This window comes from Furipterus horrens, unplaced genomic scaffold (assembly GCF_987537825.1).
Source record: "Furipterus horrens unplaced genomic scaffold, mFurHor1.1.pri manual_scaffold_4, whole genome shotgun sequence".
NCBI classification, from domain to species: Eukaryota; Metazoa; Chordata; class Mammalia; order Chiroptera; family Furipteridae; genus Furipterus; species Furipterus horrens.
In genome coordinates this window covers 91058134-91073166 of record NW_028327174.1, presented here as the reverse complement: position 1 = coordinate 91073166, position 15033 = coordinate 91058134, and the positions used below count along the sequence as shown (strand labels likewise).

General features: G+C 34.1%; 1 protein-coding gene across 6 annotated transcripts in view; it reads left to right on the top strand.

Moving 5' to 3' along the window:
* The window catches only part of PAN3 (poly(A) specific ribonuclease subunit PAN3), a 146222-nt gene extending 131470 nt beyond the window's left edge, over positions 1–14752 (top strand). For 5 of the 6 annotated variants that reach the window (XM_090273760.1, XM_090273759.1, XM_090273758.1 and 2 more), the window contains 4 exons: positions 2294–2423; positions 2859–2923; positions 8630–8768; positions 11828–14752. In XM_090273760.1, the coding sequence (XP_090129886.1) occupies positions 2294–2423; positions 2859–2923; positions 8630–8768; positions 11828–11968 (475 nt within the window). In that variant the 3' untranslated portion in view covers positions 11969–14752. Of the gene's footprint in view, positions 1–644; positions 859–2293; positions 2424–2858; positions 2924–8629; positions 8769–11827 lie in introns of those variants that run through there. The other variant, XM_090273761.1, reaches the window with a different exon arrangement.
* Positions 14753–15033: the final 281 nt, after the last annotated feature.

Genomic DNA, 15033 nt, shown 5'->3' with positions numbered 1-15033 from the left:
GGAATAAATTCATAAACCATTGCATTTAAATCAGTTACTAATGTTTTAAACATTTTGCCAAAGGGCACCCTCTAAAGCTGCATTGGTATCTACTAGCTACATATGACCTCTTAAGTTTAAACTAATTAAAATTAAACAATATTCAAAATTTAGTTCTTCAGTTGGGCTAACCACTTTTCAAGAGCTCAAAAGCCACATGTAGTTCCTGGCTAATACTGGATAGTGTAGACATAGAACATTCCCACCATCTCAGAAAGTTCTATAAGTGCTGTTCAAGAGAGTAGTCAGTATCTTTGTGAAAGCTGTCATAAATAAGCCTCAGGTGCAATTCAATTACATACTCTGTGGTCAGAACACCCATTCCAGATAGCATGTATATAAAGTCTCTGTGCTTCTACTCCATTATCTTTAGACTCCAACGAATCCTTGTATGCAGGTTCGAAATGAATTTGGCTTAAGAGAAACCCACTGTGGACTACTGTCATCACAGAAGGACTTCTCCCTAAAAGGGAATTCCAGGGGGCGGGCAACCTTTATTATAAAAAATTGTTCTAGAGAACAGATGCTAGGAAGTCTCTTGAGATTTATCCTATTATGTTCCAGAAGCAATTCGAGCTTATTCATCCTTTTCACTCTCTCTTTAGTTTCCAGCTGTTCCTTCCGATTTTTCTCGTAGCCCTGGATGATCCTGTTTCTTTTTGGACTAGCCTTGGGGTATGGAATTGAGGGATGGAGGATGGGGCTGCCCACCTGTGCTTTGTTACATTGGCCTAAGTGTCCTGTTCGTGACAGAGCACTTGAAGCCAGTGGTACCTGGTTCCTATTTATAATCAAATAAGATGATTTCTCTTATAAGTGAAAATATTTGTTTCATTTATTATCACAACAGTGATTCCTAGCCTTGGTTTGCAACACCTAGGATGTCTCTAATCTCAAGTTACAATCTCCGAAGTTTCCTTTTAAAAATGAGAGAGTAAAGGATATAAATGTAACAAAGTTGGCCATATATTAATAATTATTGAAACTGGGTGATGGGTACATGGAGATTCAGTATGTAATTTTCTCTACTCATATAAATGATTGAAATTTTCCTGAATAAAAACTGAATAAACAAAAAAGTCATACTTTAATACTAACCAGTAACTAAAATTTATAGAGTAGTAAACCACGTGTCTGGCACTTTCAAACTGATTGATATTAATTGATTCACTTAATTCTCCCCAAAACCCTATAAACTCAGAGCCATTATTGGCTCCATTTTTAAAGATGGTAAAACAGGCATAGAATGGTAACTTGCCAAAGCCACGTAGCTTGTAAAATTTTAAGCATGAGTAGTTACATGAAAATGTGTCAGTAATTCAGATAAATAGCTAAGATACAGATTATCTACATAAATGTAACTATTTATTCAACAAAAGAATATGTGCTATATGCCAGATGCTGAAGATGCTTTAAACAGATGCACAAAATTCCCATCTTCTGTATCTTCCACCGTAATGGGAAGGAGTTAATGAACATGTGAACAAGTAAGACGTTTGCAGATAATGATAAGTCCTATGAAGAAAGTAAGACAATTAGAAGCAGAGAGTGAAAGAATGGGAGGCTACTTTAATGAGATGGTTAGGAAATGGCTCACCTATCAGAATGAGGAATATTAGGTGATTAATAATTAATAGCCCTTTGAAACATACACTTTTTTCTGCCATAGTTGTAACAAAAGAAGAAATTTAGTTGGTCTCTTCTGAGATGTGTTAGTGCATGAAGAGTTCTTAGAAATAAGTATACCATGATAGCTGATAAATGAAGTTGCAGAGCAGAGGACAGCTTCCTAAAAAGCTGAGGCTCATTTGATTTATCAAAATTGAAGACCCAGTTTTAGTTTCAAAAATTATTTTTTAGGAGCATTGGGAAAATTTCCCCACCTACAACCCACCCCCTATTTCACTTTTCCAAAAAAAGTATGTAACAATCTTCTCATCTCAATATTGTAAAGAAGGGTTTGAGAATGGAAATGGTAAGTGTAGCCCTACTCAATTTTCCTTTCTCATTTTCATAATAGTAAAAATGTAGAGAAAGAGACACATTTACAATTTTCTCCATTGGCTCTTAAAATGTTTTCCAGGGAAAAGAAATATAATTAAGCTTTAAAAATGAACTTGACTTGCATGAAAGAATGTTTTCAAAATTGTGCGCACTGATATCATAACAGCACTGATAGCTACATGCTTGTGAGTTATGTTGTTTTTCTAATTGCATGTTTGGCATTCAAGTGATTCTTCTGTATGTTGGGTAGATATCTGTTGACTGACCAAAACAGGATGCGAAGTGTCAATGACATCATGCCCATGATTGGTGCTCGATTTTATACTCAATTGGATGCTGCTCAAATGAGAAATGATGTCATAGAGGAGGACCTTGCAAAGGTAAACAGTGCATTTAAGAGCCTGCATACAGGCTTGCATCTGTGTGTACAAATATATATAAGGCATAGTAATTATTAAATGGAATATAGTGCATAGTTGGCTAAGATTGTTTGCAGTTATTTTTGCCCTAACTTAATGCTTAGTATTTTAATTTTCTATGTGGCATTTGTTCTTTTTGTTCATGGTCTTGCAACAGTGATGTGACAAAATATTGATTTCTTAAAAAAAATATGAATTACTTTAACAATTCTTAAAAATGGCCAGCTACATAATCTTGAGTACATTGTATTTAAAGTATAACCAAAAGACTGGAATATTAAGATTTATTGCTTAAAGGTAATTGGGTGCAGGATACCTGTTTTTGTAAACTTTTGCTATTATTTAATCAGTTAGCTGGAATATTAATATTCTGTCTCTTTTTAAAATGTTTTATAGGAGGTTCAAAATGGAAGACTGTTTAGGCTTCTAGCAAAATTGGGAACAATCAATGAGAGGCCGGAGTAAGGATTTATAGTATTTTACACTTTTTAAACCAAGGGCATGATTTTGCATAATAAAAATAAGTATACCTTATCCTTACTGGTTTTATTTGGAAAAATAGAAAAATGCTCCTGTGAAGTGACCCTAAGCCTGTTGTTAGTCAGTAGGGTGCTGTTTTTTAATTACAGCCTAGGCATAGTTGTCCTTATGGATTTCACACACATATATACATACAGAAAATATACTGTATTAGATCTCCAGTGTGGTTTATATATGAGTGAACATTTTATGATGATTGGTACTACCTTTACCCTGACTCCTTTTTGAACCCTTGTCAATTACCTGTTCAGATTAGAGATTACAGAAATCTCTAATTGTTGTATGTCTCTCATTTTCTATTAAAGCACATTATTTGTAGCTGTCATATCAATGATATTGGGAAGCATCACCATCTTACATTATTTGTCATTTAGTTCTGCCTCATTTGTAAGTTGAAGTTAATTATATGTTCAACAAAGAAGCAGAATGTTTGAACTGCATAACTGTAAAAGACAGAGCAGTGTCGCAGCTATTGTGACTAGTGTAAGTTACAGTTCAGAAATGTCACCTCTCTCATAAAGATAGATAAATGTCATTGTTTGAGGGATTTTTTTTGACCGCAGAATTCAAGTCCACTTATCTTACTTCAAAGTTAAAAGACTCAATTAGTATTTTTCCTGATAATTTTTCTAAATGAAGAGAACATGACTATATGTTGAACCACTTTTTAGAAACTTTTATGTTTCTTTTGGCATGTATCTCTTTATTTTTAAATGTATGTTTATAGTACTTTTTCTTGTTCTTGTTCACTAGTTAACTCAGCTAATGATTTTGTCCTGTGAAAGATGCTTTTCTCTTACACCCTTCACTTAACTGAAAACACACACACTCACAGTTAACCCCCATATATTTTATGTTAAGTCTTTATTCAGTGTTGACATTATTATAACAAGGTAAATCCTAATAGCTGTACCACCTGGTAAATCATAACTCTTTTTCTTATCTTTTGTATTTTGTTTCTTGATTTTTGTTTTCATGGAGTTAATAAGTATCTTACATAGAAAACTACTGAGCAAATGAAAAACTGTTTTACTGCCATTCCTTTCCAAACTTTATGCCAGAGTTATAAAACATGTTTTCATATGGTCAGAAATAGATAACCTTTGTTTTCCCCCTTAGAGAAATTGCCCCTGTTCCTGTCTGTCCAGTTCCTATATGGGCTGGTTGTGCTTTAAGCCCGCTCACACTTAAACTTTAGAACTAGAGCTTCCCTTCACTTTTATCCTGGGAGTTTTCATCGTCTCTCCCTTTGTGTTGGATATCCTGTTTCTGGCTTTTTCCCTTGTTTTATTTAATTTAATTTTATTTTTTTGGTTTAATGGCACACATCTTCCTGTAGCTTCCTGAGGAAGGTGAGTTTTACTTTTTGCCAGTTGGAAAATATCTATTCTACTTCCATACTTTATTAATGGTTATGAAATTCTAGATTGTCCTCAGAAAATTCTTTTTTGTTAATTAAATATTTGAATAGATTATATATGGACACTTTTTTTTTTAAGTAGAAAAGGGTTTGCAATAAAAATAATAAAATCTCTCCTTTATAACTGGCATACTCAATCTCTCCAGTTTCTCCCCCAACATTTTATTAGTTTCTTATACATCCTAGGGTTTGACTATGTATTCTTGCTCCCCACCTCCCCCCAACTCCCACCTACACCTGTCAGTTTTTAATATATACATATTGTAAACCATACAGCTGCTTTTTTGTATACAGTATTCCCTCACTTATCGTGGGTATTACGTTCCAGACCCCCCTGTGAAGTAGGAACCTTATATTTATTCTACACTCTTAAACCTGCGTAACTTTAACAACATACGTATATACAGTACCGCAAAATCCCATGATCTAGTGAAAAATCCGCGATAAATAATTAAATATATTTTCAAAACTTCCGCGATACAGTGAGGCCACGATAAGTGAACTGCAATATAGCGAGGGACTACTGTATTGCTTTTTTCTCATAATAATATATTTTGGAAATCATTTTGTTCAGATATGTTTAGAGTACTCAAAACTATTGTCAGTGGTTTACAAAAATGACCTAACATAATCCTCATAACAACCCTGTGATGCAGATACTGTTAGTATTCCCATTTAACAGAGAATTGAGGCATAGAAAGGTAAAGGGTCTCAAGCTCACATAATTAGTAAGTATATGAGCCAGTTTTGAATCCAGACATTATGGTTCCAGAGTCTGTGCTTTTAACCAAATATGCTATTCTTTCTCATAGTTTATGGCCATTTAACAGTCCATCCCATGGGTGCAATATTTCTCCAGTTCCTTATTGATGGGCATTTGGATTGTTTTAAGTCTTTTGGTATAATAAACCATGCTGCAGAGACTGAGTCTACTTCATTTTGTGTGTGCGTAAATATAGGCCTAATTGTGATCGTTAGGTTAGTAGAAATGCCACTATGATTTGTTATTACAGAAGGGTTTATAATGCATGAGGGTTTTTCACCGGCAATACTTCTGTTAAACTTGTAGATTTTTGCCAACCTCATAGATGCAGTTTTGCTTTGTATTTATTTTTAATGGACATATTGCCTGTCTTTTTTTATGATTTTGATTCATTTGTGTCCTTTTGTGTCAGTTCATTTCCTTTGCTCATTTTTATTTTCAGTTGGATTGCCTGTTTTTGGTTATAGGAGCTAGAGGATTTACCCTTTGTGATTTTTTTTTTTTATTTAAGTTTTTCACTTTTCTTTTGACTCTGCTTAATTTTTTTCATATTAAATTTTTTATATATTTGGGATTCATGTAGGATGTAAGGTATGAATCCCAGAAAACTAGCTATCCTTCACTGGTTTAAGGCAGCATCTTTCACATTGTTTTAATTATTGACATTTTAAAATCTAGTACTATTAGTTCTTTTCTTTGTCCATTTTGTTTTGTGTTGTTTTTGTTGTTTTCCTAAAACTTTCGATATTCTGTATAAATTGTACAATCAGCTTGTTTTAGTTTTTTAAAAAAAATCAATAAACCTGAAGGTATTTTTATTGAGAGGATAACATGTTAGGTTTATTAGTAAGCTTAAGGAGTTTGTGTTTTTATATTTCAAGTTCTCTTAACCAAGATAATGTCGTGTCATTGTATTTGTTGACAGCTGCTTTTCTTCAGTGTTTAAGTTGTTCTTTATATAATTATAGCACACCAAGTTTATTCTTAGGTATTTTTTCTTGTTGCTTTTATAAATGGGAGTTTTTCCTTCATTCTGTCTTCTAGACTGCTTATTGTCAATGTACGTGAAAATTATAGATCTCTATATATTTTGTACCCTATTACCTTATAGATTCTCTTGGGTTTCCTAGTATATAGTCATATATTCAAATATTATTAATTATATTTCCTCCTTAAATTTTACAATTTTAATCCCTCTTGAGTGATTGTGTTAGCTCGTATGCCTAGTCGTGCATAGCTGACTAATAGTAACTTTAGTTTCATTTGGAATTTGAGGCATCACTCCATTGTCTTTTTAGCTTCCAGACAGATTTAAAGCCATTTTCTTTCCAAATCATTCCTCTTCCCCATGATTTTAGGGTATTTATCACTGATGTTCAGAAATTAATACAGATGTGCCTTGGTGTGTGTAACTTCTTCTCTTTCTGGAAGGTAAATACCTTGTCCAAGCTCACATAATTCCTGTAGTTCAGATGTTAGAACTTTGCGACTGATTTTCTAATATTCTCTTCTATTTTTGTATTGTACCTCTTTGTTCTACTTGATAGGCAATTATCTCAACTTATTTTATATAAAATTAAAGTCTTTTCTCGTTTTTCTTTGAAGTTTTAAATTTCTGCTATCATATTTTTAATTTTCAAGAACTTTCTGCTCCAAGGCTGTCGGGATTTTCGGTTTTCGATTTTGTCTTGTTCCCTTCAGTATTTCATAGGAAGCAGGAATATGCTTTGTTTTGTGTTGTTTTATTCCCCAAAACATTTCTGATGCTTGACTGTCCATTTATATTAAAAACGAGGTCCTAAATAGTGCGGGCAGAATTTGTGATACAAGCAGAATGTGTGATGCTGTTAGGTATGATTTTTATTTGTTTTTGTTAGACTTCCAAATGTCAGTATTTCTGTTGGACAGGTAAGCAGCTCCCGAAAAGAATCTTTCAACCTTCTCTTTGTAGTATAGCCAAGTTTTGGGAAGCCAAGGAGGGGGAAAGTGTAGGTTGAATAGCTTCACCCACCGATCCTCAGCTCCTCAGCTCCTGCTTTGCCTGGCATACTGTAGGCTGGAGATTCTTCTTTTTGCCCTGTCTAGAAAGATATCTGGTGGGGGCAAGAATGGAAGATAGGTTATCTGTTTACCGTGTATGGAACTTCCAACCACTGCTGCTTCCAGCTTTACTTCATACTGGCACCGTTAGTGATACCTAATGACTTCAGCACCAAGCCTCACTGTTCTGGCTGGCTTCTTGTGATCTCTCTCCTCTTCATGCCCCGCTATCGCATTACAGTCAGTTTTGTTCAGTTCTGCTGAGTCATACCACTTACCTGTCTGCTTTCTACCTTCCAAATTTCTGTGACAGTTTTTCTTCCTCTCATCCCTTTGTTCTTGTGTCTTTATACCCTTCTAAGGACATTTATTGTTGATTTGGTGAGGGCTTGAAAGGGAACAGAGGTAAATGGGTGTGTTTAATCAATTTGAATTGGAAGTCCCTGGATTGATGTTTGCAAAATGTGTTTAATCATGTGGTGGGTTCTCTCCTTGTTCTTAGAATGCAGACTGATGTTTTAACATAATCAAAGGCTGTATAGTCTGACCTCCCTGCTTCAAATCTGCCTTTTTTTTCTTTTAGTTTTCCCCTCCTCTCTCTTCCTTCTCTCACTCATTTTCCTTGCCTTTTTTTCTCCTCCTTGTGCTTACTCTCTAACCCTCCCTTTGTACTCTTCTTTTTTTTCTCTAGTCTTTTCTCATCCATCCCCATTCTCATCCAACCACACCGATCTTTCTTATGTTTCTTAAGTACTTCATGCTCTGTCCTTTGCAAATACTGATCGTGTTTCTGTCTGTACTATATCTCTTTTTCTTAATCACATTATTTATATGAAATTGCAACTTCCTTTGGTTATTTGAATGTCTGTTTTCCCTAGTAGACCGTAAATTTCAAAGGTCACTGAAAATGAACTGGTAATCTGGTCAGTTCTCAGTTTTTTGTAGCACACTTTCACATCATCATGTGAGACTAGGAAACCAGTAAACATGCCTGACTATCTGCTCTGTAACCTGAGAGTGGGAGAGGGGAAAGGATAACCTCTTTAACCTATTTATAAAGATATCAAAACCCATTTCTTCCCTGTTTTATCTTAACAGTAGGAGAATAAATAAGGAAGTGATTCTAAAATAGGGGTGATTGCCCTTGAAAATTGGAAACTGGTATTCGTATACTTGCATGTTAAATGAAATTATTTTTAAATTCTTAAGTCTGGGCAATATAAGCATAAAATGTGAAATAAAAAGTAGCCTTCCTATAACTTTTGGAGAATTAAAAAGAACTACAGAGAACCCCTTTATTTTTTTGGAGAAAATAAAATAAAGCTAGTTTTGTGTCTGAAGAATTAAAATACAGCCATGTAGCATATGGCACGAGATATTGAAGTAAAATATTATCTTCTCCAGGTTTCAGAAGGATCCTACTTGGTCAGAGACTGGAGACCGTTATCTGTTGAAACTCTTTAGGGATCATCTTTTTCATCAAGTGACAGAAGCAGGTGCTCCTTGGATTGACCTCAGTCATATCATTTCTTGTCTTAACAAGGTAATTTGTATCTGGATTTTTAATACATAATGCTGTCTGCAGTTTGTACAGTTGAATTTTCTACAAATACTGAGAGACTTAAGAAATTAAGATATACTCTACTATAGTCTACAAGACATTTTATTATTAATTTTTAGATGCCTCTACTTAATTTTTAGAGTAGGATTTTTTAGACACCTAAATGTATAACATTTTTCATTGTGGACGTCTTTATTGTGGTAATGTCACAAAATGACTGACTCTCCAACCCCGTTATACTGTATTTTATTTACATGTTATTTTGTTATACCAAATAAAACAATGAGTGGGAAAACAGCAAAATAATTTTGCGTTTAAGTATTTATAAAAAGTTGAATTCCTTTTTTCTAAGTCATTCTGAGTCATGTTGACTCTCCTTTGAGTATACTAATCAAGTATTACAGTCGTAAAAGCACAGTACTGGTAATGTCAGTAGACCCAGCTGTTATAAATGGGAGGTAGGTGAAAGATAGATCGTAAATGTACTTGAGAGGTGAACTTTTGTGTTTTTGAAAAGGCTGAGATACAATTTACAGAGAACAGAAGAAATGCATTTTCCTTATGGGTTACTTGGAATTACAGAGCTTAGAATGGGTCTCTAGAAGTAAATCCTAACCTCTGTAGAGGTTTATATCTAAATCAGGAGTTGACAAACTGTGGCCCATATCCATTTGATGGTCTGTTTTTACATAGTCTACACACTAAGAATAGTTTTTACATTTTAAAAGAAGTTAAGAAAAAGAAAAAAACTAAGAGGTGATACGTGACAGAGACTGTATGTAGCCCTGAAATTTAAAGCATTTACTAATGGTCCTTTTTAGAAAACACTTGCCTGCCCCCTGGTCTCAACTGTCGCTAAATGACAAGCTCTAGAGGAGAAAAATAAATGCTCTGTCACATGAGTTAAAACTGTTAACACGCGAGGGGACAGCCCTCCAAAACCAGCATTTATTTGTAAAAAATTGTGTATTTATTCTTACATGTTTAAATTTCAGTCACCTTCAAAGTACTCTCCGTTTGATGCAACAGCTATTCAGACGTTTTTTTCCACTGCTCAAAACAGTTTTTGAGCTTGCTGATTTAATGCCTTTTAGTGCTTCTGCCATTTTTTGTTTCAACTCTTCCTCATTGGTAAAATGTTTCCCTTTAAGGACTTTTTTCATTGGGGAAACAAAAAAGTCACTCAGGGTAAGATCAGGTGAATGGGGAGGATAGGGTACAGAGGTCATGCTGAACACTGAGCACGATGTGGGCAGGTATGCTTGTAAGTCACCCATCATGAAATGGGCAAATAGGTTGAAAGTCTTCAAAAAAATTCACCGAGGCTGAACACAGCCTCTCACAACAACGCCAGCTGGTACACTGATACAGATGGGTTCCTAGAACACTCACCTAGTGGGGGAAGCCTCTACTACAAGGGGCCCGCCCTCCAGAATATAATTCTGGGTTTTTTTGGGTACCCCACCTCATACATTGTGTAAACCCCTCCAAGGAAACTACCGTGGTGTTTTGTTTTTAATCACTGCTTTGTAATGTTTAAATTTCCTTAAAACTTTAGAGAATATTGTCAGTAACCTACATTAAGACAGAACAAAACTGTATGTACCATTGAACTAGTCCAGTATGATTTATGTTTTCATTTTCCTCTTTTCCCTTAGTGGGAAAATATTTTTCTTGAGCAATCAGTGGAGAATAATTTTACTAAATTAAAAAAAAGAATAGTATTCTTAATATCAAAGCATCAATAAGTAAAACAAATAAATAAATATAAATAAATTTGTAGAACTAGTATGAACACTGACAAGTAGATCTGATGGAATAAGGTGGGGACAGATATCATAAGAGAATAATTTTTTTTTTAATTATTGATCAATTGATTGAGAGAGAGAGAGACCAATTTATTGTTCCACTTATTTATGCATTCATTCATTGATTCTTATCTGTGTCCTGACTAGGGATTGAATCTGCAACCTTGGGCTATCAAGATGATGCTCTAACCCACTGAGCTGTATACTGGGTCAGGGCAAGAGGACATTTTTTAATGAATATTAGGGTAACTGAAAATTTGAAGAAAGTTCTCTTTCATTTTATAAAATAACTAATAATAAATAAAACCTACCCCAAACCTGAAAGTGTGACAATTTTAAAAATTTGGAAAAGAGAGTAATAAATTAAAATAAGGAGGAATTGCCATATTGGTGATATAAAAATTTAAAATTTGACATCGCTTATTTTGGTGAAAATAATGACTGAAATTAACTGGTAAAATCACTTGAGAGCTTCAGTCTTTAGAATTAGTTTGAAACATACTTTAATGAATTAATGAAAAAAGACGGAAAAATGGACATTGAAAACAGAAATAAAGAGAAGACCATAACAAGGTAAGTTATTTGATGGACTAAGGATTCATTAGTATTTACACATTAGGGAAACTTCATTAAAATGCTACTGCTGAATCCTTACAGATCAGTGGGTAAAGTGAAAATAAGAAAAGTGAATGTATGAAAGCATTTGGTAATTAATAACATGGTAAATTAAAACAGCAAGGACCTATTTGATATGCAGTTGCTGCTAAATTGATACAACTTATAAATCAGTGGTGTCTGATACCCTTTGGAAAACAATTTGGCTAAATGTATAAGCTGTAAAATTACTCATACTTTCTGATTCAATGTACTTTTAAGTCTTTCTCCTAGGGAAGTAATTCTATAGAAGAAAATTAAATAGATGAATATGTTCATTGAACTGTAATTCATCATACCAAAAAATGGGAGATACTGGGGGAATAATGAAATTATGGAATATAATGCAAACAATTAGGAAAAGCATGAAAGACGGGGAGAAACATAGGGGCAGCATTTGCATGAAAGCATCTGAGCTGAAAAGTGTGTGCCTGCTGATTAGCGATATGAAATGTTTATGTATCTCCAGAAGTGAAAAATTTTTAATTATTTATCATCATTGCAAATGTTGTCCCAAAATAGATGAAGTAGATAATATTCTATATGCTGTCAACTTCATATTTTATGTATCTGTTTCAGTTAGATGCTGGTGTGCCAGAAAAAATAAGCCTCATTTCCAGAGATGAGAAGAGTGTACTTGTGGTGACTTACAGTGACTTAAAGCGCTGCTTTGAAAATACTTTTCAAGAACTGATTGCAGCTGCCAATGGTCAGTTGTAGTATTTGCTAACAGAACGCAGGACATGGCTGAGGAACTTAACCAATAGCAAATTGCACTACAGCTGAACTGTTTTCATCATCTCATTGCATATCTGGGAAACAAACAGAAGATGAGCAAAGCTGCTTGCATTTCAGTCAGGTACACTGTTGCTTGAAAGGAAGAATGTTTCAATCATCCTAGAGCTGTGGCTGCCGTTGGGGCCATATCTGTGAAGAATTTATTTTAGATTAAGGAGCACCATTAGGTGAATGATGTTCCAGCTTTGGTTTTTTTCCACTTGCATATGCACTAATTTTAATTTTTTAAAGACTTTTTTCTGATCTTTGAACTTTTGCCACATTGTATACTTATTAAGGAAATCTATTTGCAAAGACCTTTTGGGGAAATGATAATGGGCAGCATTTTTGTCACTGAGGGTTGCAAAATTTGCTCTTTCAGGGATGGGTTGCCCTGAATAATGTAATGGACCAGGTAAATAATTTCACAGAAGTTCAGTATGGCGCATAATTCTTGTAAGAGTATCGTATGCAAGCTCTGTATGCCACCCACTGTTAGTTCAGATTGAGACTTGGGGAGGGACGGGTTTGTTTTTAAAAACATGAGGAGAAATATCAGTGAGTCGTTAGATATGAATTTCCCTATTACCTGATTTAAGTCCTTCCTGTAAGGATTGGATAAACAGTAACTGAAGGAGCACATAGAGCTCTTTGTTCCAAATTCAACCAGAGCCTTTTGTGAAAAAGGTTTTTCCCTGCTAGTCAGATACATTTACATTTATGCAGTCTTTTTTAAATAGAAAAAGAATATTAAGAAGTTCAAGAGCATATTGCTTTAGCTTCTTTCCAGTTTGCTTTTTAAAAAAAAATTTTTAAATAAAAGTTCTGTTCTTTGAACTACAGCTTTATTATGGTACTTTACACTGGATACAGACACAGAGACACTGTTCAGAAGATGAACTAAACACAGCAGTGGTCTGGCATCAAGAGCTTTCTGAAGTTTTACAACCTAAATCTGGAGGGATAACAATCTGCTGTGCCTTTGCAGTCACTGCTTAGCCCAAAGTAATAGTGCTTTTGATAATAACTATGTGGGATATTCCTGAATAAGTCAATCTCAAAAGTTTGGAATTTTCTTCCTCTTACCTTTCTTAATATTTAGACGTGCAGTTGTCGCCAAACTTCGGTATTCATGGAATTTCTAGTTAATGAAATACTTACACTTTGATACTGAAGACTGCCAAATACATAGGAATTTTCTTTCTTAATAAACAGTAATGCAGACTATATCTCCTTTCCCAGCACTGAATGTTTTATTAGCACTGGGTGCTCACCATGCAACTATGAAGAAAATGTGGAAACTCAAAAGATTAGGAAAGACTTCCAAGCACTTGCAACTGATGTTATGGTCTTCAATTTTAATAATTATACATATTTGTAGTTTTCAGAGAAGTTTTTAATATTTCTCTGTCCACTTTTTATAAGCTTTAAAATGATTTTCTCTGCCTTGAGATTTGCATCAAGAAAAAGAACCTCTCTTCATCTGAAAGCTTTGAAGACTAGAGACACACTTCTCATGTTGTAACGAGTGTATTTGAGTCCACGTGTGGTAGCATCAGTTGTGAAAAAGAAATCAGTGATTGCATTTGATCTGGATGGATTTTAAAAGAACATAATGTTTGCTATTCAAAGGATAATTAACATTTGCCACCATGATGTTCTTTTTATGTAAAAGGAACAGGAACTTGGAGACATTAACATGCAAAAGTCTTTTATCATTAGCTCATGTATTTGAGAAAGAGCAGCTGTCTTTTTATATGTTTTTGACAAATCATATTGTAATTCTTTTGTACAAAAAAAGAACTACTTGTATTCTAGAAGAAATATGAAATGCTTAATTTATAAGCGGGCTGGAGACTTTTTCCAATATTGTTTTCTTTGAAAATGAAAGGGGATCATCTATTTTAGTTTTAGGGTCTGGGAACTTTTTGAAAATTTAATTTGTGGACCAATATTTTACAGAAGCTATGGAAGGGCAGGGGTAAAATAGGGCTTGAATTTCTCATTCTGTATAGACCAGCAAACTTCCCTCTGCAAGGCAGGTTCAAATCACAAACCCAAGAATGTTTGTGTCATAAATGCTAGTTTGCTTCAGCCCCTAGTAACCTCAGGACTTGGTTTGAATATAAAAGGTAGACAGCTGATATGTTTCCATGAGTAAATATCATCAGCCTGAAAATAGTTGGTATCAGGTAATAACATATTTTTTTAAGCTTTGTTTTATATTTATTTTTCATTCAGTTTTTATTGGCAATAGTTTTCAATAGAACTCTTCTGCTTAGGTGTTTTTTGGGGGAGCCTTCTTTTCCATAGTGTAATTCCATTTAAGAGGTTGTCTAAAAGTTAGTCTTTTCAATTAATAGGAAGATTTTAATATCTGAAAATAGTCAAATTAAGGATATAAACTATCCATACCTTCCTGTTATGATAGATAAAAGCACAGAAAGGACAACCCTTGAAATCATTAGCATTGGTCATTTCAGTTTTTTTATACCTATTTTAAATTCTGTTAGTGTATTTACTTCATTGTAAATATTTTTGAGAGTACCTTTGTATTTTGCTTTTGACCTTGGTTCTGTGATTTGGATGTCAGCAACTTCCCTGAAAAGCACCAGTATGTTAAGTTCTAATGTCATGATCCCAATATGGGTTATTCATCTTTAATCCTGTTTTCAGTCTTTATGTGTACAGCAGTATTTTTAATAAAGAATTACAGAGAGAAATGTCTTTTTTTGTTGTTACCAGTTTATTTAAAAAGATGATTTGTTGAATGATAAGAATTTAAAGGAAGTGTTTCCTATGTGTCTTGAAGGAATCTTTAGTCTTTGGATGAAATGGTGGCAGGTTTATTGATTTATCAAGTATCTATTAAATGCCTGTTTGGATTTGTTCTAGGCATTAAACATACAAATATGAATACTTGTTATTTACAAAATATATAGTTGTACCCAAACATGTCTATATACTACACGGCTTACTGTGAAGTTTAGGAGAGAAGACCTACTATG